Here is a 23,205-nt window from a genome sequence, read left to right as displayed (position 1 = left end):
TTCTGCTCTGTGAGATGCCTAATAGTGAATTCGCTGCTTGAAATTATTCTTCTTTTCACATGCTGATTGTGATTGTGTTTGCAGCTCAGTTGGTGATACAGAATCTGCCGTCAGCTGTACAGACACTGTGTGAAACGTGGAACAATATCCACACCAATGAGTTCCCCAACATTGGATCGTGGGTAGGTGAAAGGTCATTCCCATCTGATAAAATATGCAATAGATCCGTAACATTGATAACTGTGCAATGCTGAGGGAGCAGGGCCATCCAGTGGATGGGACAGTAAAGACCCTGTGCCACCATTCTAATAGGATAGGGCGCCTGGCCAGCATTTCTTCGTCAATCAAAAATAGATTAACTGGACATTTATCTCACTGATGTTTGTGGGATCTTGTGTGCTAAATGGCTACTATATTTTGTTAAATAAGGCGATGTGTTCAAAATAATTCTTGCATTTAAAGTGCTTTGAGACATTTCTGGAAGAAGTGATGAGGTGCTATATAAATAAATGTATTTAAGGTGGTTGTGATGTACAGGCATCAGCAGTTGGCGTGTTGCACTCACAGGCAGATCTCTTGTCAAATGGGGTTTGTATGTGTGTGTGATGTTAATAAAACTTTGAGGGTTAGTACTTTGGGTATAGCTTGAAACTCACTATACAAGAATATATTTCTATTTGTATAAGGAGGACTTAAATTATAGAGAAAAAAAAAGTGGGACCCACTCTGAAAATCAATATCTACAGATATTTCAGAGTATGGTACCGGAAGAAATGAAAGGGGTGGGTAAAAAAAACAAGGTGCCTTACTTCAGGGAAATCATATGAGGTATACTAGAAACATAGAAAATAGGTGCAGGAGTAGGCCATTTGGCCCTTCGAGCCTGCACCACCATTCAGTATGATCATGGCTGATCATGCAACTTCAGTACCCCATTCCTGCTTTCTCTCCATACCCCTTGATCCCTTTAGCCGTAAGGGCCACATCTAACTCTCCTTTGAATATATCTAACAAACTGGCATTAACAACTTTCTGTGGTAGAGAATTCCACAGGTTCACAATTCTCTGAGTGAAGAAGTTTCTTCTCATCTTGGTCCTAAATGGCTTACCCCCTATCCTTAGACCCCTGGTTCTGGACTTCCCCAACATCGGGAACATTCTTCCTGCATCTAACCTGTCCAACTAGGAATTCTTTAGCTTGTTATTATACTAATGATTGAAGTATTGGAAACAAAATATTGGCATATGCTTCATGGAGGGTTTGGATAAGTAAAATTTAGTTGATGACATATAATTGAAGGTGTGCAAGGGATTTAGAAAGGATATGGAGAATAGAGAGGTTGTAGCTGCCTGGTGGGAGGGGAAAACAAATTTAAAGAACAGTGTGAAAAATTGGGGCTGTTTTCATTTAGAACAGACTAGATTATCGGGTGATTTGATAGAGGTGCTTAAAATTCTGAAGGAATGGGACAGAATAGAAAGAAACATACTGTTTCCAGTGGTTATGGGGGCTTAGTTATAAGATTGAAAAGAACTGATTTTTTGAGAAACTTTTTTTACGCAGAGCCTTGGATTGCACTATCAGAGACAGTGATTGAAGCTGAGACCATATCAACATTTAAATAGAGTAAAGGAATAAGGCAAGCTGTTGGGATTAGGATTTCTGCTTATGGCGGATAAACACCAACATGGACTGATTGGGCTGAATGGCCTGTTTCTGTGTTTTATTTCTATGCAATTCTACGATACTTAATCTTTGTACTTTTCGTTACCTGGATAGGTTCTGTTCGGGCTATTTACTTTAGAAAATGGAATTGGAGTGGAATTTCTCCCTAAGTTTGTTCCCAATGATTGGCACTATATGACTATTCCTACAGATTAGGAATAATCTGAATGTTTTGCAACAGTTTAAACGAGTCTTGTTTTGTTCCTAACGATTTTGTGTTCCTTGTAGCGAAATGCATTTGCAAACGACACCATTCCTGCAGAGAGCTACATTAGTGCAATCCAGGCTGCGCACCTCGGCACATTGTCCAACCAGAGTCTGCCACTGGCTGCAAGCCTGAAGCATATTCTCCTGTCGTTGGTCAGGCTCACTGGTGACCTCATCGTGTAAGTCAATTAGTGTTTTTTCATTCATGACTATTAGATGCGAGATTTTCCTGTCCCATGCCCGAAAGCCTCCACTATAATCACTCTGTGTCTATCGTAGGATTTTTCACTTTAGGAATCTGTCCTTTACCTTTCGCCCATTTGCGTATGCATGCGTGCTGGGTATTTTGTAAACTTTTTTTTCCACTGGGCCGTACACCTCTGTGACTGAGAACTTTTGACCATCTCTATTGCAGCTTTTGAGCTGATCGCTCAAAGTGCAACAGTTCCTTTACTTGATTGCCTGCACAAAAGCAGGTCTGTGATCGGGAGTTTCATATTGGGGTAATTAACTCTAGCACTGGGTGGCATGTCTATTGTACCATCTTCCCTGACTCTGCCCATCCTCCAAAGAAAGCCTTGTTTTTCTCTCTCTTCCCTACACTAGTTTATGTAATTACTTCTCTTCATCGTACTCTGCACATTCCAATTTGAATTCGGCCCCTGTTCCATTTCTCATGCTGTCACTTTCTTTCAGTGTTGTCCATATATTTGACTCTAGCCTTCTCTCTCGCACCATTCCCGTTTTCGAATAGTTGAATTACTTCTCTCCATTAAGCACATGTATTGTGAATTTTCTGCCTTAATCTCATTCTAGGTGGTGTCCTGATGAATTGAACCCTCCACAGGTCATTCACACACTGCTGCCATTGCTCTTGGAGACCAGCACAGAAAGTGTGTCTGAAATCAGCTCCACGTCATTGGAACGGATCCTCGGACCTGCGGAATCCGACGAGTTTCTTGCACGTATCTACGAGCGCCTCATCACAAGCTGCTATAATATAATTGCCAACCACTCTGACCCCAACAGGTGACTCAAGATTTAAATTAGTAAAGGTCTGTCAGATAAGCTTTTGGATTTTGTAAAATAAATGTTCTGAATTTATAGTAGCATAGAATCTTAATATAGCCTACTTAGTCGCCCAAGTGACCACTGTAGCTGGACAATCGTAGCTGATTTCCCAATTTTTGTAATGATAAAGCCATCAATCAGGTGAGTATAATCAGGTGAGGATATTCTAAACCTAAAACATATGTTCATCCTAACAGAGTAAATTAGCTGAAATCAAAGTGCCAATTTGTTCAGTGTTAATCATAAATTTAAACAACAAAGCAGATGGGTAATTTGGAACGATGTCTGATTGGCTCCGTTGGTAGAACACTACTTTCTGAGTCAGAAGATTGTGGGTTTAAACCTCCCTTGCAGGATCAGGTACATAAGCATAACACTTCAGTGCAGCACTCCTAGTGGTGGTGCCATCTTTTAGCTAAGACATTAAACCAAGACCCTAAATGCTCATAAAACATTCCATCACACTATTTGAAGAGGAGCAGGGGGTTCTCCTGATGTCTTGGCCACATCTTACTCCGTCAATCATTACCACCAAAAAATCAGATTGACAATCCTTCATCTCATTTGCTATTTGTGGGATCTTTTTGTAAATTGGTTGCCATGTTTACTGACGTAACAACACTTTAAACTTTAAAAGTAATTAATTGAATGTGAAGCGCTTTGAGTCATCCTGAGAATATAAAAGGCACTATATAAATGCAAGTTCTTTGTTCTTCCCTATATTTTGTGTGAATATGTTTTAAATGAGGGATCTCCCACTCTAGGGCCCCAAGTTTCCACACGCGGCAAAACAGACGCCTCTCCCAGCTGGGCGCCCGTTTTTCGCGCCGAAAACGGCGCCTGTAAAAAAAAAAAATGCGCTATTCTCCAGCGCTTTGCAGCTCGATGTCTGCTTGGCGCGGCGCCCAGGGGCGGAGTCTACCCCTCGCGCCGATTTTGTAAGTAGGAGGGGGCGGGTACCATTTAAATGAGTTTTTTTCGTGCCGGCAACCCTGCGCGTGCGCGTTGGAGCATTAGCGCACGCGCAGTGTGAAGGAAACATTGGCACTCGGCCATTTTTTAAAAGTGCTGCAGAAAAAGTGAAAATTTGTTTATTGAACCCTTGCAAAGGCTTGTATTTTAATTTTCTTCATATTTCTGTGTGTGAGGGTGAGGGAGTGCATTCTGCAATTAAAGATAGACTGTGATAAACGGGACACATGCACTTGTTTGAGACTATTCAAATTCTTTGTAGCTATTCAATGTTTTAACATTTTTTAATAAAACCACATTGCCCTATGATCAGCACTGAGGCTTCTTGCAGCTTTCTCCCCCTGCCGTCAGGAACGGCTGCCTGAACTTCTGAGGCTTCCTGCAGCCTTCTCACTGCCTCCCCCCTCCCTCCCCTCCCCCCCCCCCCCCTCCCCTCCCCCCCCCCCCCCCCTCCCCTCCCCCCCCCCCCCCCCCCCCCCGCCGTCGGGAACGGCTGCCTGAACTTCTGAGGCTTTCTGCAGTCTTCTCACTGCCTCCCCCCCCCACCCCCCGCCATCAGGAACAGCTGCCTGAACTTCTGAGGCTTCCTGCAGCCTTCTCACTGACTCCCCCCCCCCCCCCCCCCCCCCCCCCCTGCCATCGGGAACGGCTGCCTCAACTTCTGAGGCTTCCTGCAGCCTTCTCACTGCCTCCCTCCCCCCCCCCCCCCTGCCGTCGGTTGGGCCCGTCGGGAACGGCTGCCTGAAAGGCCTGCCTGAAGCACTTTCACACAGGTAGGAAGATGGTTTATTTAATCTTTTCTTTGCTTATAAATTTTTATTCAGGTTGGATTTATTTGTATAATATTTGTATAAGTATAACTAAGGATTTATTGTAGAATGTAATGACTTCCCTTCCCCCACCTCCCACCTCCCACCTCGTTCCAGACGCCTAATTTGTAACCTGCGCCTGATTTTTTAATGTGTAGACAAGGTTTTTTCAAGCCTACAAAAATCTTCACTTGCTCCATTCTAAGTTAGTTTGGAGTACGTTTTCACTGTGGAAACTTTCAAATCAGGCGTCAGTGGCCGGACACGCCCCCTTTTGAAAATAAAATTCTGTTCAAAAGTGAAACTGTTCTACCTGACTAGAACTGCAGAAAACTTAAATGTGGAGTATTCCGTTCTCCACCAGTTGCTCCTAAAAATCAGGAACAAATCATGTGGAAACTTGGGGCCCATATACTTAATAGCTGCTTTAACATTACACAGCTGATTAATCAGCTCTTTAAATTGTTTGGGGCTGAGCACCACAGGAATCCAGCACTTGTACAACACTCCCCTCGTTCCTGGTCCTAACTAGTGCAATTGTTGGAAACCAGGATTTGAGCATTGTCTTCACAGGATTGCAATAAACAGATTCTACTGTATTGGGAATAAATGGTTTGGTAGAAAATGTGCTGTCCTAGTCCCTGATCAGTTACAATGTACAGGTCAAGATTTAAGTTGTGCAGTAAGACAGGATCTACAATCCCATTGAAGCTGGCGTGACCAGTATAGTCCATGTCTTGTCTGGTGGTCTCCAGTATTTCATATCTTGAGTGCACAGGGGAAGGGGACTCGTGCTGCATGGAATGTAACGTTTCTGTTACTTGGGTTTTGTACAGAAAATAGCCCCATCAGGCACATGTAATGTAAGATTTACTGGTTTCTGATGAGAATATTCAATGTTGATGAATGTGGTGTTTGAGGCTTGTGTATGTACTGTTATTCCATATATGTGAAAGGTGAAATTTATTATTGGGTGACAGACATTTGAGTAACATGTCTGGATTAGTAAGAATTTTACATTTTAACAGCACATATTTTAAAACTGTTTCTGCCCAAGAACTGAGCTTTAGGGAACACCAGTTTCTTCAAAGATTTAGAGCTAGTGTGCATTAAGCATTTTTTGAAAAACTACTTTACCCCGTTTGTCTCCACAGTGGCCTGGATGAGACTATCTTGGAGGAGTGTTTGCAGTATCTGGAGAAGCAGCTAGAGAGCAGCCAGGCACGCAAAGCCATGGAGGAGTTCTTTTCCGAACGGTAGGCGGAGATGCTATGACTTGCTAGTGAAGCAGAAATTATACATATTGGGTACTGGGAATGAGAGTGTTAGACTTGGTCAAAGTTCCACTCTGGTTAATTGTTTTGAAGCCCATTACACTTTCAGTGGACCCTTTTTGTTTCCACTGCTGGTGTTTTTTGCTCCGTCTTGCTAACTTTGGCTATATCATGGTTTTTATCTATCGACCGGTTCTATATTTTTGTCTGCAGCATGTCATGATGCAAGTGTTTCTTCTGTGTTTAAAATTGCAGAGTGATCCCAGTGTCCACAACTATCAGAGTACACAGTGACTGCTGCTTTTCTATATGCTTTTTTCAGTTAAACACTATTTGGCACAAATAGGTGATGCCTAAGCACATCCCAATCACACCATAAGCTACCAATTGTTCATAATGAATGCTTTCTCTACCCCATTTTTCCATTCGTCTTTTGCCTGTTCCAAGCCACATTGGGCCTGTTCCTTGGCCTGTAGAAACACAGCACCATTGGGGATCCATTGATGCTTTTAAACAAAAATTATATTTATCGGGTCTTAATATTTAAGAGTCTGAAAAAACAGTTAGAAATGTAATGTGTTCAGGTGGATTTTTTTGTCCCTTTGGATAGCTGCACATACCTATATTAATTATTTCTGTTTTAACCCCGCATTGTTGCCTCTGGACTCCCCCCAAGGATCTATCCTTAGCCCTCTCATATTACTCATCTACATGTTTGCCCCTTGGCGACATCATCCGAAAACACAGCATCAGTTTCCACATGTACGCTGATGACACCCATCTCTACCTCACTACCACTTCTCTCGACCCCTGCTTGGTCTCTTAAATTGTCAAACTGTTCTGGATGAGCAGAAATTTTGTCCAGTTGAATATTGGGAAGACTGAAGGCATTGTTTTCGGTTCCCACCACCAACTTCGTTCCCCAGCCACTGACTCCATTCCTCTCCCCAACTTCTGTCTGAGGCTGAACCAGACTGTTCGCAACCTTGGTGTCATATTTGACCCTGAAATGAGCTGTCGACCACATATCCACAGCATAACTAAGACCGCCTATTTCCACCTCCGTAACATCGCCCGTCTCCGCCCTTGCCTGAGCTCATCCGCTGATGAAAGCCTCATCCATGCCTTTGTTACTTCTAGACTTGATGATTCCAATGCACTTCTGGCTGGCCTCCCACATGCTACCTTGCGTAAACTAGAGGTGATACAAACCTCGGCTGCCTGTGTCCTAACTTGCACCAAGTCCCACTCACCCATCACCCCTGTAGCTCGCTGACCTACATTGGCTCCCGGTTAATAAGAGCATAAGAAATAGGAACAGGAGTAGGCCATACGGCCCCTTGAGCCTGCTCCGCCATTCAATAAGATCACGGTTGATCTGATCATGGACTCAGCTCCACTTCCCTGCCCGCTCCCCATAACCCCTTATCCCCTTATCGTTTAAGAAACTGTCTATTTCTGTCTTAAATTTATTCAATGTCCCAGGTTCCACAGCTCTCTGAGGCAGAGAATTCCACAGATTAACAACCCTCAGAGAAGAAATTTCTCTCATCTCTGTTTTAAATGGGCGGCCCCTTATTCTAAGATTATGCCCTCTAGTTCTAGTCTCCCCCATTAGTGGAAACATCCTCTCTGCATCCACCTTGTCAATTCCTCCTCATAATCTTGTACATTTCGATAAGATCACCTCTCATTCTTCTGAACTCCAATGAGTAGAGGCTCAACCTACTCAACCTTTCCTCATAAGTCAACCCCCTCATCCCTGGAATCAACTTAGTGAACCTTCTCTGAACTGCCTCCGCAACAAGTATATCCTTTCGTAAATATGGAAACCAAAACTGCATGCAGTATTCCAGGTGTGGCCTCACCAAAACCTTGTCTAGCTGTAGCAAGACTTCCCTGCTTTTATACTCCATCCCCTTTGCAATAAAGGCCAAGATACCATTGGCCTTTCTGATCACTTGCTGTATCTGCATACTATCCTTTTGTGTTTCATGCACAAGTACCCCCAAGTCCCGCTGTACTGCGGCACTTTGCAATCTTTCTTCATTTAAATAATAACTTGCTCTTTGATTTTTTTCTGTCAAAGTGCATGACCTCACACTTTCCAACATTATACTCCATCTGCCTAATTTTTGCCCACTCACTTAGTCCTTTTGCAGATTTTTTTGTGTCCTCACACATTGCTTTTCCTCCCATCTTTGTATCATCAGCAAACTCAGTCCCTTCTTCCAAGTTGTTACTATAGATTGTTAATCGTTGGGGTCCCAGCACTGATCCCTGCGGCACCTCACTAGTTACTGGTTGCCAACCAGAGAATGAACCATTTATCCCGACTCTGTTTTCTGTTAGTTAGCCAATCCTCTATCCATGCTAATATATTACCCCCAACCCCGTGAACTTTTATCTTGTGCAGTAACCTTTTATGTGGCACCTTGTCAAATGCCTTCTGGAAGTCCAAATACACCACATCCACTGGTTCCCCTTTATCCACCCTGTTCGTGATATCCTCAAAGAATTCCAGCAAATTTGTCAAACATGACTTTCCCTTCATAAATCCATGCTGACTCTGCCTGACCGAATCTTGCTTTTCCAAATGTCCTGCTACTGCTTCTTTAATAATGGACATTTTCCCAACCACAGATGTTAGGCTAACTGGTCTATAGTTTCCTGCTTCTTGTCTTCCTCCTTTTTTTAAATAGGGGTATTACATTTGCAGTTTTCCAATCTGCGGGGGCCTCCCCAGAATCCAGGGAATTTGGATAAATTACAACCAATGCATCCACTATCCCTACCGCTACTTCTCTTAAGACCCTAGGATGCAAGCCATCAGGTCCAGGGGATTTATCTGCCTTTAGTCCCATTATCTTACTGAGTACCACCTCCTTAGTGATTGTGATTGTGTTAAGTTCCTCCCCCCACCTATAGCCCCTTGACCATCCCCTGTTGGGATATTGTCAGTATCCTCTACCGTAAAGACTGATACAAAATATTTGTTCAGAGTTTCTGCCATTTCCATGTTCCCCATTACTAATTCCCTTGTCTCGTCCTCTTAAGGGACCAACATTTATTTAGCCCCTCTTCCTTTTTATATACTTATAGAAACTCTTGCTATCTGTTTTTATATTTTGTGCTAGTTTACTTTCATAGTTTATCTTCCCTTTCGTAATAATTTTTTTAGTCATTCTTTGCTGGCTTTTAAAAACTTCCCAATCTTCTGTCCTCCCACTAGTTTTGGCCACTTTGTATGCCCTTGTTTTTAATTGGATAGCATCCTTTATTTCTTTAGTTAGACACAGATGGCTATCTTTTCTCTTGCACCCTTTCCTCGTCACTGGAATATATTTCCAGTTAAGCAACGCCTCGATTTCAAAATTCTCATCATTGTTTTCAAATCTCTCCATGGCTTTGCCCCTCCCAATCTCTATCATTTCCTCCAGCCCCACAACCACCCGAGATGTCTGCGCTCCTCAAATTCTGCCCTCTTGAGGATCCCTAATGGTGGTCGGCCTTCTGTTGCCTCGGCCCCAAGCTCTGGAATTCCCTGCTTAAACCTCTCTACCCCCCTTTCCTCCTCCAAGACGCTCCTTAAAATCTACCTATTTGACCAAGCTTTTGGTTACCAGCCCTAATTTCTTCTTATGCTGCTTGGTGTCAAATTTTTTATTTCATTATACTCCTGTGAAGCGCCTTGGGATGTTAAAGGCACTATATAAATACAAGTTGTTGTTGGAAGTCAAGTGCCCCATCCGGTGGCTGCTGAGTTGGTTTTCTGTCTGTGTATCAGCTTCTGTTTTCTTCCTTACAGTGGGGAACTGGTGCAGATCATGATGGCCACAGCCAATGAGAACCTATCAGCTAAATTCTGTAATCGAGTGCTGAAGTTCTTCACGAAACTCTTCCAACTTGGTGAGCGGTAGATTCAGCTTTCTTACCTGTTAATGTTAAAGTTGATTATAATGCATGTTGCTAATCTGAAAACAATGGTGCAAGAATGTTTGGGCACTTTTGGGCTATTGGTTTGATAGCTGGGTCAGGGTCAGCATAGGATGAGAAGTAGCTCACTTTGAAAATGTGTTGATTAAGCCAAGATTGATGAACAGAATTGAACATTTTGTTGTAATGCCCACTCAGCAAAACCAAATATCTGTCAACACTTGAATGTGTGTAGCTGTGAAGAACTGTGTTTCAACTTATTGTCTTCAGAATTCTGTCTGCGCAGTCTGTTCCCCTCGATTTCTTTCACTCTGAGCTAGGGAAGTCTGCAAAGAGCTCTACACAGCCATTCATAGTGCTGCTCCATTCATGTCTGTTAAAGGTGTGATTTGCAAAATACTCAACCTCTATTCTATATTTATAGGCTGCAATTTATTAAAATATTCCGTCTAAGGATAGCAGCATCTGAATGTAGATCATAAAATTTGAACCCATCAATTACATTTCAGTGGGGCTTTGCCAGATCTGCAAAGCGGTGTAATCCATCGTACTAACTAGAATGCCCCTCGCGGCTAATTACCCAATTCCTGTACACAATGGCTGCGCTCTGTATAAAGTATCTCCTTTTCCTTCTGCACAATTGGTTTTGTACTTCGTGCTTTGACATTAGAAGAGTTTGTATACTGGCTGCATTCTTTGTCCCATTTGAAGTGGGGAAATGAGAATGAAATTATTCAGGTTTGAAAATCAGTGGAATTGAAAGTCTGAGACTGTTCCACAGGGAGTGATAATACTGAACTGACCAGCAGTATGTTGGGGCGGTCCTAGCGAGAAGGTTGGAGTAACTTACTATTGGGTTGGGGTCAGTACTGGTTGTCCTGGCATCGCATATTGTAAAAATAATTTTGTCCACCTCTATTCAAGTAGTTTCCATGAAAGTATTTAGTTTACATTTAGAAAGATGAATATTGATCCATCAGTGTAGGTGACGTCTCTCTGGAGGTTTGGAACTAGGTTATAATACGCTACGCTGACTTTGTTTTCTGTTTCAGCGGAGAAGAGCCCAAACCCAAGTCTTCTGCATTTGTGTGGCTCGTTTGCTCAGCTGGCTTGCGTTGAACCCAGCCGGTTGCATGCCTGGCTAACGAGAATGACTCATGCACCACCTAAAGACTCTGACCAGCTGGATGTGGTACAAGAGAACAGGCAACTTCTGCAGATTCTGACTGCATCCATCGTTCGAGAAAACAGGTACTTAGAAACAGAGCCCTGGGTAAAGGTTCAGCAGCAAAGGCTGTGCATGTTCTGTTTCCTTGCATGGAATAGGTGCAGTAAGGGTGTGGCTAAAAGCATCTATGGAGGTACTTGCAGAAAAGTGTAAACTGGGATGGTCCAGTTACAGAGATGGAAAGGACTCATGTGGCTGACAGACCCCACTTTTCTTCTCTGCCATCATTCTTGACTCCTTGACTACAACTGTTCGACTGCTTAGATGATATCAGTTGCTTGATGGCAAGTATTTCCTTCAACTCAACATTCAGAATCTTAGCACTTAATTCTTTCCCCATCTCGGGTTGCTCCTTCAGACGACACTTGATCCTGCTTGACTCAGAGTTGAGCTTCAAACCTGACATGCCTGTCACAATTGAGGCTGTCTACTTCCATTGCTGCAATATTGCTTGCTTCTGTCTGTACCGCTCAACATATCCTCTGAAATGTTTTTCCTTGCTGCCTTTACCTCCAGACTCGCTAGCTTCAGCGCTCCCTAATAGCCTCTTGAATTCTGTCCTACAGAATTCTGTCCTACAGATTCCAACTTGCCCAAGACTCCAGCACCTGCATCCTATCCCACACTAAGTCCTAGTCCTCTTATTATCACAGTGCTTACCAATTTTCACTGGTTCCCTTACTACCAATGCACTAATTTCAACATCTCTGTTGTGTCCTCATCTACAAGTGCCATGTGCCTCCCTGCCTCTGAAACCATATCCAGCCGTGTGCTTCTGTATGAACTTCCACTCCTCCAATTCTGGCCTCCTTCACAACCCCATCTCTCTGCTCCGCTTCTAGCAACAGTGTCCTCAGCTGTTTCGGCTCCTCACTCTGGATCGTTCTACTTTGCTCTTTTCCCTCTGTCTCTCTTCTACAAAAGCCTCAAAAACAACTACTTCAATCTTGCAGACTGATCCAATTCTCCTTCCGTTTTGCAGTCTCTTTTTTTTCCCACCTTCCTGAAGTGCTTTAGGATGTCTTATTACATTAAATATGCTATGCCAATTATAAGCAGCTGGTTTTATACAACAATTTTTGGAGCTGGAGAGAACTAGAATTTATTCTGCTTTTTACACTTGCATGTAATATTCATTCCTGTCAGCTGTTTGTTATACTAATGTCTTGCCGATTATGCATTTATTCAATAGCTTCACAGTCAGGCACTTGGAATTCTGAAGCTGGTATTTGCAAACACAATTCGGTGGCCATTCTGAAAACATTGTCCATTTAAATGTTACCAGATTATAACAAAGCACTTTTAATATTTGGCCAGCTTCAGTCAATACTGAAAACTGATAATAGGAAGGTATAGACTTCAGCCTGTTCTCTGAAACCATTCTCTGCTGGTTTAATGTGATCGAGAATACAGATCACAAACAAACTACTGTAGGTCACTGATTCACAGTAACATCCGACTGCTTCTAATCAATCACAGAGTGTGAATTTAAGTTTTCCGCATTGGAGTGGAGGTAAAGTGATTGCTGGGACCCACCTACTGAAGCCAGTATTTTATGTTATTTCAATGACCGACTTTACAGCATAGAAGGAGGCCATTCGGACCATCGTGCCAGTGCCGGCTCTTTGAAAGAGCTACCAATTGGTCTCTTTCCTCATAGCCCTGCAAATTTTTTCCCTTCCAGTTATTTATCCAGTTCTCTTTAGAAAGTTACTACTAATGGTTCATGATATTTAATGGTTAATTTGATGCTGATCTGTTCTTGTCTCCTCTTTAGTCAAGTTGGAGAAGGTGTCTGTACCGTGTTACTCAACACACTTATCCCCATGGCAACAGAAATGTTGTCCAACGGTGATGGAACAGGATTCCCAGAGCTAATAGTTGTTATGGCGACACTGGCCAGTGCTGGGCAGGGAGGAGGACACTTGCAGCTTCACCGGGCAGCTGTAGACTGGTTAGGGAAATGGTGAGTATGCGATATTAATTAGGTGGATAATTACAGTCCGCGAGTCAGGGGAACAGGGCGAGTATTGGCAGTGATTTTAATTGTGTTTTTTGCATATGTTGTAAAAAGTTAATATTTGAGGTTGTTTCAAATTTATTGGCACGGTTTGAGTTTATTTACTTTCTAGTTCGTACTCTTTCATTTCTGTGACTGTAAATTGTTATTATGTCTTTGTTTTTCAGTAAGAAATATCTTTCTCAGAAGAATGTCCTGGAGAAGGTGGGAGCAAATGTAACCCAGGGGAAGGTGAGTTGGGATGGGTTGTGGGAGGAACTCTGTAGGAAATTGGTGTGTTTTTAAATGCATCATCCCAGCTTTTGCAGAGAATATATTTTTTAATCATGTCCCTTGCTATGGAATTTCCCCCAGTAAAAAGGCTTTAACGGATGCCTGCCTGTGTCAGGGTGCGGGCTGGGCCATGTAGCGTGGAATATGTTTGCATTTGGGAGCAGTTTGATTTCCTCTGCTTTTGACTCTCAACTTTAACATTTCTCTTGTCATCCAGCATGTAGGCATGCTTGACTGTGCCTGCCACATCATGTCCTATCTTGCTGATGTCATGAATGCCATGAGACAGAGCAGCGGGCAGGGATCAACACACCTACTGGTAGATGGTGAGGAAAGAGCGATTGAGGTTGATTCTGATTGGGTAGAAGATCTGGCTGTAGAAGAAGAGGACTCGCAAGCAGAGGATTCAGTAAGTAGTTTGCCAGTCTGCTGGTGAATAACGCTGAAACAGTTTTATTCCATGTACTGTAAATTGACGATAAAGTTTTAGCTGGATCGCACACGCAATGAGTGTAATGTTTTTTGTTCCTAGGATGAAGATTCCTTGTGCAACAAGCTCTGCACATTCACAATTACACAGAAAGAATTCATGAACCAGCACTGGTGAGAACATTTGCCCTTCCGTTAAGCTGATAAAGTGAGAGTTCCAGGAGCTTTCCTTCTGGTGCAGTGAGGTGGAGATGGGAGGGTTAGGATTGGTCAAACCAATCCCAGTGCAACAATCTCTCCCCACTCCACGTGGATTTAATTCCTTGCCCAACTCCAGCATGGGAGTACCATCAGGCCAAGGGTTGCAGCAGCTCATGGTGAAGGTCCGATACCACCTTCTCATGATAACTAGAAGAAGGAGGACTTACATTTGTATGGCGCCTTTCACAATCTCGGGACACCCTGAAGCACTTTAAAGCCAATTATAAGTACCTTGGAAATGTAGTCACTGTTGTAATGTAGCAAACGCAGCAGCCAATTTGCATACAGCAAGCTCCCACAAACAGCAATGAGATAAATAACCAGATAATCCTTTAGCGATGTTGGTTGATGGATAAATATTGGCCCAGTTCATTGTGGAGAACTCCCCTACTTTTCGAAATAGTGCCCTGGGATATTTTACGTCCACCTGAGAGGGCAGATGGAGCCTCCGTTGAACGTCTCATCTGAAAGATGGCAGCTCCGACAGTCCAGCTCTCCCTCACCAAGTGTCACCCTGGATCATGTGCTTGTCTGTGGAGTGGGACTTGGACCCGTGACTATTTGAGTCAGGCAGTAGCGCTACCACTGAGCCACTGCTGACACCCAACAACCAGGGAGATAGATGATAGATGGGCAATAGATATGGCCTTAGCGCACATTCTGAGAAATTTTAAAAGACACAATTAACTCTCTGTATCAGGTGTAGCAGAAATAAATACCAGTAATAGATTTCATAGCTTCATAAATCAGAGTGAAACTAGCATATGATGTGTTTAGATGATCATTGTCTTGTAGTAGATATGATTATTGTCTAAAAGGTGGTGAAGTCATTATCATGTGATTGGGCACACCTCTACTCTCTGGAGAGTGCTTATTTAATGGGATTTTCTGCATTGTGCAGATGAAGGGCGAAGGCTGCTTGATAGCATGCTGTGATCTCGATGCCTGACCGTATAAACTAATATTCTCCTTTATTAATGGTGTAGATCACAAAGTTTATGCAACATCAAACCTGTTTTAAAATGACATTTGCTGGAGCTTAAGTATGACTATGAACGAGGAAGGGCTAAACTGACTCAATCTAACCTGCTGTTTCAGGTATCACTGCCACACCTGTAAAATGGTGGAAGGAGTGGGCGTTTGCACCATTTGTGCTAAAGTCTGTCACAAGGATCATGAGATTTCTTATGCCAAGTATGGATCATTCTTCTGTGACTGTGGAGCAAAGGAAGATGGGAGTTGTCAAGTATGTGATAAAAATAATTTATACTGAAGGGAACTAGAAAACCAAGTGGCATCATTGCACCGTCTGCCAGTCAGTGTTTCTGTGGATAAATTTGGTGGTAGCATTTCAGATTATTTTTGTATCCTTGGTCACTAGTTTCTTTAAACCCCACGTTACTGCCGCCAACTGGAAGGGGATGGTCTGCGAGTGGATTTCTCGGTTGATACGGCAGCTTTTATGGTTAATGGGTTTCACACGATCAGTAGACAGGAGTTATACTCCTGGAGGATCGTGCCAGTCCTCTGGGGGGATGTCCCTCCCCCCTTGCTTTCTTTATGTGCTGTTGCCACCTAACTTCGTGCTTGCCTTTCCCACCATGATCTGTTCCAAACGCTTTCAGTGTGATTTCTTCCCAGTCCATAGCAATGTGACCACCCTAGTCAATGACATTCTCTGTGACGACTGCTGTGGTGCACAATCTTTGTTCTCCTCAAACTTTCCCAAGTCGACCACTCCCTCCTCCTTTCCTATGGTCCATCTCTATAAGGTTGCCTGTTTCAATAAAGCCAGCAGATCTCTAGCAAAGGCTTCTGCTCCTGATCCACATGATCAACAACAACTTGTATTTATATAGTGCCTTAAACGTAGTGAAAGGTCCCAATGCGCTTCACAGGAGTATTATGAGATTAAAAAATGTGATCACCTCGATAGCATGCCAGTTCCATCTTTCATCCCTCTTTTTTTCACATTTATATGTTGCTTCTTGATTAGATTAACTGTAGACATGGGATCAGCTTCTGTAAGTATGCTGATGACAGCCAGCTCTACTTCTCTGCCAAACCAACCTGTTCGGTTCTTTCCAAAAACTCCATACCCTCACTCTGGCTTCAACCCCCTCTCTGGGTGCTTGCTCACACTGAAAACGAAGATTCCAATTCTTAGTATTCAGCTCAAGCTGAGCTGAGCTTCAAACACCATATCCTGTCCATCGACAAGATTACATATTTTCACCCCAACATCACCCGCCTCCACCCTTCCCTCATCCCCATTCCTCAGAACCTTAGCCGTGCTTTCCTTGGCCACGAGGCCTGACTTCCCTTAATCCCTTCCTCACTTCCCTGTCAAGCGACAGCTAAATACACTCCAACTTGTCCAACAAGCCACTGTCTTCTTCCTGCTTACCTCGCCCATCACTCTTGTCCTCTCTGATCTCTGTCGGCTCCCCGTTCTCCACTTTACCTAATCTTTCCATTGCTTCACGTAACTCTACCTCTGCACCCTCTTCCAGCCCAGCATTCTAGTCGGTACTCTTCAGTTTTTCAACTCTGTGCTCCTGTGTATCTCCTGTCCTTCCATCATTGGTGTCAGTAGCCTTTGGATCTACTATCTTGCTCCCCAAACCCTTGCCATAACTCTTCCAAAGCTTCCTTAAAACATATTTCTTTGACCATATTTTTTCCGCACTCCCTTTGTTAAATCTTTTCCTTCCTCACTGAAGTGCCTTCAGGCATTTACTACATTAAAGGGCTGTATGAATGCAAGTTGTCTTGCTGCTCTTTGTGTGTCTATCACTTTCACTTTCTGTCGATTTGTTTCTAACTCTTGTATCTGCACAGCTCATGTTTAGCTGCTGATAGAGCTACAAAATGTAGCGATTTTGGAGATAGATTTTCGATCGTGCTTGAAACAAGTATTCAAATTTGGCAGCTGTAATTGGGAGTCAGGTGATCACTGCTTCATAAAGTGACAGAATTTTTATTTGTGTGCATATTAAAGTGGGAGCCTTAACATTAGAATCTTTTTTAAATAAAGTAGATGGAAATATCAACTCTAAGCATCATTGGATGGCAGGGCTCAAATGGTAGCTGAGACACATATACCGGAAGGTCCAGGTTCACTCCCTAGCCTGTGCCCAATTGGCTGATCCAGCTGGGGTAGTAAAGGGAGGCATACAGTTGGCTCAGAGGCCCTGGGTAGGGAAGGAAAAACTTGCCACGGTTCTCAATCCTGATCATAATCAGGTGCATGTGGGAATGTTGAATTAGGTCAGGATCGGATTTGGCAGGGCTGGTCCCCGTGGTCGCTAGCTTGCTTGCTGTCAGGTAAGCTGATCTATAAAAAATGGGTGAAGTGCCCGTGGAATGTTGGGAAGGGAGGTGAGTAAATTAGTGAGGGAAAACTAAACTCTTGAATGGTAATGGTAGAATGGGGGGAGTTGGCTATAATGTTGCTAGGCTTGGCAGTGCAAGGTTGGTTTTCACAGTTGAAAGAGGTTGCTTGCTGATGTACCCCACTGTTTATACTGATTGTGTTCTGCTTCCCCACTGGGTTGGGTTCAGTGACTCCTTCCAGCTATTTCCAAAGGTCATCCATATTCACAACTTAAATGAAAACTATTCAGAAGACGTTAAGTGAAATGGATTCATGTTGTGTGATCAGGGTTTTGTTGAGCAGGAGTTTTATCTGTAATGACACCGTTCTGCCAATAGCCAGTGCTGTGTGTGGATTTTCTGTTGTGGTCTTGTTCCTGCGAAACTGGATTCATCACTTTCGACTAAGTATTTCCAGCCTCGCGTCCAATTCCATCAAAGATTATGGCTGAGCCAGTGTAACTTTGGAGACTTGTACATTATTCTAAACCAGGCCTTTAGTTATTTTGGGACATGTGGAGCCTTGGGGCCAAATATATAGTTTAAACCCTATTCGTCTCGTATCTCGAGTTGCTGACACTAACAGATCTTGGTGTCCAATTTAGGATTTATCCACTGATAAATGACAGCACTAAAAACAACCCTTTCTAAACCTACAGGCCCATAACATTCAAACAAGACAAACTAGCAAATATCAGCAGGACTGAGTAGTGAGGGCCCAGGGGCTGCAGTTTGGACACCTCTATTCTAAATTCTCCCGTTTGTGGGTCCTTTTATAAAGGCAATTACAATTGACAGATATTTAATATTGCTGTTTCTGCAGGCTCTAGTAAAGCGGAGTCCAAGCAGTGGAATCAGCTCCACCATGAAAGAATCATCCGCCTTCCAGAACGAGCCCCGTGTCCCAGAAAGTGCCCTGCGACACCAGAGCACCTCTCCAGCAGACAAATGCAAAGTGATGAGTGCAGACGGCAAGACCTGTGAGGATGACAAGCCAAAGAAGAGTACTTTGTGTAAACAAATCGAGGGCTGCAGGGAGGAGCTGCAGAATCAGGTGGTGAGTACTTGTCATGTGAATTGGAAGTTGAAAGTCTCACTCATGCTTTGTGCTATTGTAGAACCAGTTAGTCAATGAGTGCCTACTGCAGACAGCTGCCTTATAAAGTTTATACGGCTCTTCTATATTCTCATGCTATACTTTGATTTTGAGGGATTTCAAAAGTAAGGATTAGAGTTACTCCAGAGCTTTTCATTGTTCTGTAAACCTTGCATCACAGATCCCTTGTAGCTTAGATAATAAAGATGATGAGTATTTGACCCATTCAAAGCAAAGGGACTTGCATTTGATTCCCTGATCTATGCTGTGTTGCATTGCCTGGGGCAGGAGGAAGGGGTGCGGTGTGGTGGTGGGTATCTGGACGGGTGGGATCAGTAAAGGTGCCTGTGCTCGATTGCCTCCCAGTGATACCTCCTGGAAATTGCATGTGATCATTAGGTAAGGACAGGATTAGGCTCACCTGTTATTCCTCCTTTAGTGGAATAGCTCAGCAACATTCTCAGTCCAGGCTCACAGGAAGAATGGCCATTTATTATCAAATGGTGTCTGGCAATCATGAAATTAAACCCCAATAAGAGTCTGAGAAGGTGCAAAACTTAATGGGGAAAATAATCTTACAGCACAGAAAGAGGCTATTCAGCTCGCCACGCCTGTGCTGGCTCTCTGAAAGCTGTCTAGTTAGACCTGCTTTCCTGCTCTTTTCCTGTAGCCTGAAAATATTTCCATTTCAAGTATATAATCCCTTTTGAAAATTGCTATTGCATCTGCTTCCACACCCGTAGAAATAGTTTTTCATATTTACTCATCAAAACCTTTAATTATTTTTGATCACCTCTATTAAATCTCCTCTTAACCTTCTCTGCTCTAAGGAGAACAATCCCAGCTCCTCTTGTCTCTTCATAGCTGAAGTCCCTTATCCCTGGTACTATTCTAATACATCTCTGCAGCCTCCCCAAGGTCTTGACATCTTAAAGTGAGGTGCTCAGAATTGGAGACAATACCCTAGCTGAGGCCTAACCAGTGATTTATAAAGTGTTAGTATATCTTCGTTACTTTTTTACTCCATGCCTCTATTTATAAAGTCAAGGATCCTGAACACTTTTTTTAAACAGTACAGGATCCTTGACTTTATAAATATATGAAGGTGGCAGGTCAAATTGATATGACTATGCTTTTTTTAAATAGTCATCTCAACTTGTCCTGCCACCTTCAAAGATTTGTGTACGTGAACTTGTTGGGATTGTGTCCCTGCTTCTGTTCTCAGTGAAACATGTTCTTGAATTTGTTTGTGAGGCTGGAGGCTGTGGCTGTGCATGTGAGAGAGAGGCTGTGTGTGGCTCTGTATGTGCGTGAGAGGCTGTCTCTGTGAGAGGCTTTGTGTGGCTATGTATGTGTGAGATAAGAGGGCTATGTGTGTGGCTGTCTCCGTGTGTGAGAGGCTGTGTGTGTGTGTGTGAGAGAGAGGCTGTGTGTGTGTGTGTGTGTGTGTGTGTGTGTGTGGGAGGCTGCTTTTGTGAGTTAGAATCTGAAACCAACCGGATTGAGAGTTTGGGAAATCCCAATTCTGTCATATACACTATCTACTTATAAATCCAGGGCCTGGAAGGACCAGGACTGAGATGAGCAACTAACATTTCAGGAGCTGCATTGGTCTCTGTCACTAAAGTGTGAAGCTCAAGGAACGTCCACACCATTACCATTTATAAATATTCACATTTCTGTTCAACATACAAAGATCTGAGCAGTGGAATCAGCTCCACCATGAAAGAACCTTCCAGAATCGAGCTCTGTGTCCCAGAAAGTGCCCTGCGACACCAGAGCATCTCTCCAGCAGACAAATGCAAAGTAACGAGTGCATTCTCGGCATGTGACCGTCACTGGCGCTGCCGACAATTATTGCTTATCCCGAGTTGCCCTGACAAGGTGGTGGTGGGACCTCTTTTTTGAACCGCTGCAGTCCGTGGGGAAATTGTTTAACTGTAGCTACGTATTATCCTACTCCCCTCATCAGCATGAGGTTGAGCTTTTTCTTCCAATTCCCATCGTGTGCTCACTCATCTGTTTTAGTAGAAACCCAGAAGCCCTCACAAAGCCCCATCAAAATCTAGCGAGACTGAGCCCAATGACGAAATGCCCAAATCCTGGACATACCAAATGGAGTGTATCATGTTTGTCGTCCTTTAGAGGATGCAGTTAGCTTTGTTATTCAGATTCAAGGTGGGTATTTCCCTTTACAGTACCTGGTTACTGCTCTGGGCTCCCATTGATCAGTGCAAGTGCGCTGAGCAGAGAGAGGTAGTTTAGAAGAACAGTCAGTGTTTGAGACTGGTATGTTCAATGTTAATGGAGTTTAAAGTAATGTTTAGCTATTTTTTCTTGGATTTTTTCAGTGCTGAGAAGCATTTTCATTCTGTGCTAGATTTGAAACCAGTGACTTTTTGCCAGTTTATAATTTTTATTTCTGGCTCAAGCTCTGAAAATTTGGCTGATGTTGCAGTTTTTGCTAATGTATTCTCTGAGTTGTTGCTGCCACTGCCTGTCTCTGAACACTGTAATTAAACCTGTTGAGCAACTTAAATAAATTGTTTGACTTCAAAGTGCAACATTTCTTTCCAGTTTAACACTGCTCCATGGTGATTTGGCATTTCTGCCCAAGGAAATGAGAGTAGAGTGTGTTTAAAATATAAATTCAAGAATGTTTCACAAGGCAAAACTGCATCAGTTAGTTCACTTGACATCCAGAGCAGGGAGTTAATAGCAAATCAATGGTGATGGAAAGATTTGACAGATATATTACATGGCTGAGACAGAAGAGGCATATTTCATTCCCCGGCACTGGAATATATCATACACAAACATACCCGATGTATGCGGATGTTTAGAATGTATTTGCAGTATATTTAACTAGAATTAGCTACGTGTTTTTCTGCATTCTCCCACATGGTCTTGTTGTAGTGCTCGTCAGGTGTTGCCCTGTGTCTTCACATCAAATTACTATGTCAGTGACGAGCTCTGCAAAGCAATGGGCAGGTGTTCATTGAACCAAACCACAGTAAGAAGTGTAAATGTCGCCTGGTAGACTGTCAGTAATATTGGCAACGTGTCATCTGGAATGGTAGCTGAATTGAAAAGCTCAGGTGAAAAACGGCTGATGTTTTGCTTATTTCGTTGGTAACTTCATCAGGAGCCTTGGCTTCAGTGACTGATTTGTTTGCTGTTACAGTGGTCGGTTTTCCTGTATGTTAAAGGAAAACTGTGTTACTGTATTGCATTGATCTATCCCTGGTCGATGTGCTTACAAAATGAGAAATATACGCCTAACGAGATCAGCATTTCTTGATGAATATGTACATGTGAGTCCACCAACCTCCTCCCCAAAAAATAAAGGCAAAGGTGCTTTTTGTTTTTCTAAGATTAGAGATGTTAGTTCTGGGGAATAAACCACTTTTCCTTTCTGGAACTTTTTATTAGCAGTAAGTACTCCCAGGGCAGGTACAGCATACAGAGTAAAGCTCCCTTTACACTGTCCCATCAAACGCTCCCTATCAAATCCTTCAATCATCTTAAACACCTCAATTAGCTCACCCCTTAATCTTCCATATTCAAGGGAATATAAGCTGAGTCTGTCATTCTGATGAATTTGTGTTGCATCCCCTCCAGGGCGAATGTATCATTCCTGAGGTGCAGTGCCCAGAACTGAACATCGTGCTCCAGATGGGGTCTGACCAGAGCTCTGTACAGCTGTACCGTAACTTGCACCCCTTTGTATTCCAGCCCCCTTGAGATAAAGGCCAATATTCCATTAGCCTTTTCAGTTATTTTTTTATACCTGCCCACAAGCTTTGTGATTTCTACACTTAGACTCCTAAATCTCTCTGCTCATCCACAGTTCCGAGCTTCTCGCCATTTGATCACTGACAGCTTGGTTGAGTCTGCCTAAATTCATTTTACGCCGGATTCTTACAACTATCGGACTTCCATCTCAACAGCTTCAGTTGGATTCAAACCCATATCCCAATAGTCAAAGGCCCGTCTCTAACCCATCGTATCAGCCAGTCCTCCTGACACAGGCAGGTGAGCATAGTTTCAGTCGTCCCAATCTTCTAACCTTGTTTCTCTTTCCCTTTCCTAGTCTGGCTGCTCCACTGCCGGGTTAGTCCTCGATATGCTCGCCTTCCTGATGGATGCTATTCAGACAAATTTCCAGCAAGCCTCGGCGGTTGGCAGCAGCAGCCGGGCCCAGCAGGCGTTGGATGATTTACACACCATGGAGAAGAACATGGAAATGACTGACCAGCTGATGGTACGCCCTGGAACTGGAAATGGAGTGTTAAGGGTTAGAAAGTGTTTGGTACAGTAATTGAGTATGAGTGATGTAACGCTGTGCAATATATGTGAGCCGTGATATTCCTCTGTAACATGCAGTGAAATAAACCTCAGCATTATCCAGGTTCAAATCACATGGTGCAATACCACTTATGCTCAAGTAACATCATTTGGTTGAGAGAACAGGTCCTCCATCACAATACACTGCACTACGCTAGCAAAAAATTGAAAACTATTAAGT

The 23,205-nt window shown here is 43.2% G+C and overlaps 1 protein-coding gene across 10 annotated transcripts in view; it reads left to right on the top strand.

The window, feature by feature from the left end:
* ubr4 (ubiquitin protein ligase E3 component n-recognin 4) overlaps positions 1-23,205 on the top strand; it is a 206,153-nt gene that overhangs the window by 49,088 nt on the left and 133,860 nt on the right. For 7 of the 10 annotated variants that reach the window (XM_070860353.1, XM_070860350.1, XM_070860347.1 and 4 more), the window contains 13 exons: positions 85-182; positions 1,955-2,112; positions 2,750-2,962; positions 5,940-6,041; positions 9,868-9,968; positions 11,048-11,246; positions 13,001-13,189; positions 13,411-13,474; positions 13,734-13,925; positions 14,049-14,119; positions 15,305-15,452; positions 18,405-18,638; positions 22,771-22,974. In XM_070860353.1, coding sequence (XP_070716454.1) covers positions 85-182; positions 1,955-2,112; positions 2,750-2,962; positions 5,940-6,041; positions 9,868-9,968; positions 11,048-11,246; positions 13,001-13,189; positions 13,411-13,474; positions 13,734-13,925; positions 14,049-14,119; positions 15,305-15,452; positions 18,405-18,638; positions 22,771-22,974 — 1,973 coding nt within the window. The remainder of the gene's footprint in view (positions 1-84; positions 183-1,954; positions 2,113-2,749; positions 2,963-5,939; positions 6,042-9,867; positions 9,969-11,047; positions 11,247-13,000; positions 13,190-13,410; positions 13,475-13,733; positions 13,926-14,048; positions 14,120-15,304; positions 15,453-18,404; positions 18,639-22,770; positions 22,975-23,205) is intronic. The other 3 variants (XM_070860352.1, XM_070860351.1, XM_070860349.1) reach the window with 1 other exon arrangement.

This window comes from Pristiophorus japonicus, chromosome 18 (assembly GCF_044704955.1).
Source record: "Pristiophorus japonicus isolate sPriJap1 chromosome 18, sPriJap1.hap1, whole genome shotgun sequence".
In the NCBI taxonomy this organism is placed as follows: Eukaryota; Metazoa; Chordata; class Chondrichthyes; family Pristiophoridae; genus Pristiophorus; species Pristiophorus japonicus.
The sequence above is the reverse complement of the archived record's forward strand: the minus strand, read 5'-3'. Positions and strand labels throughout refer to the sequence as shown.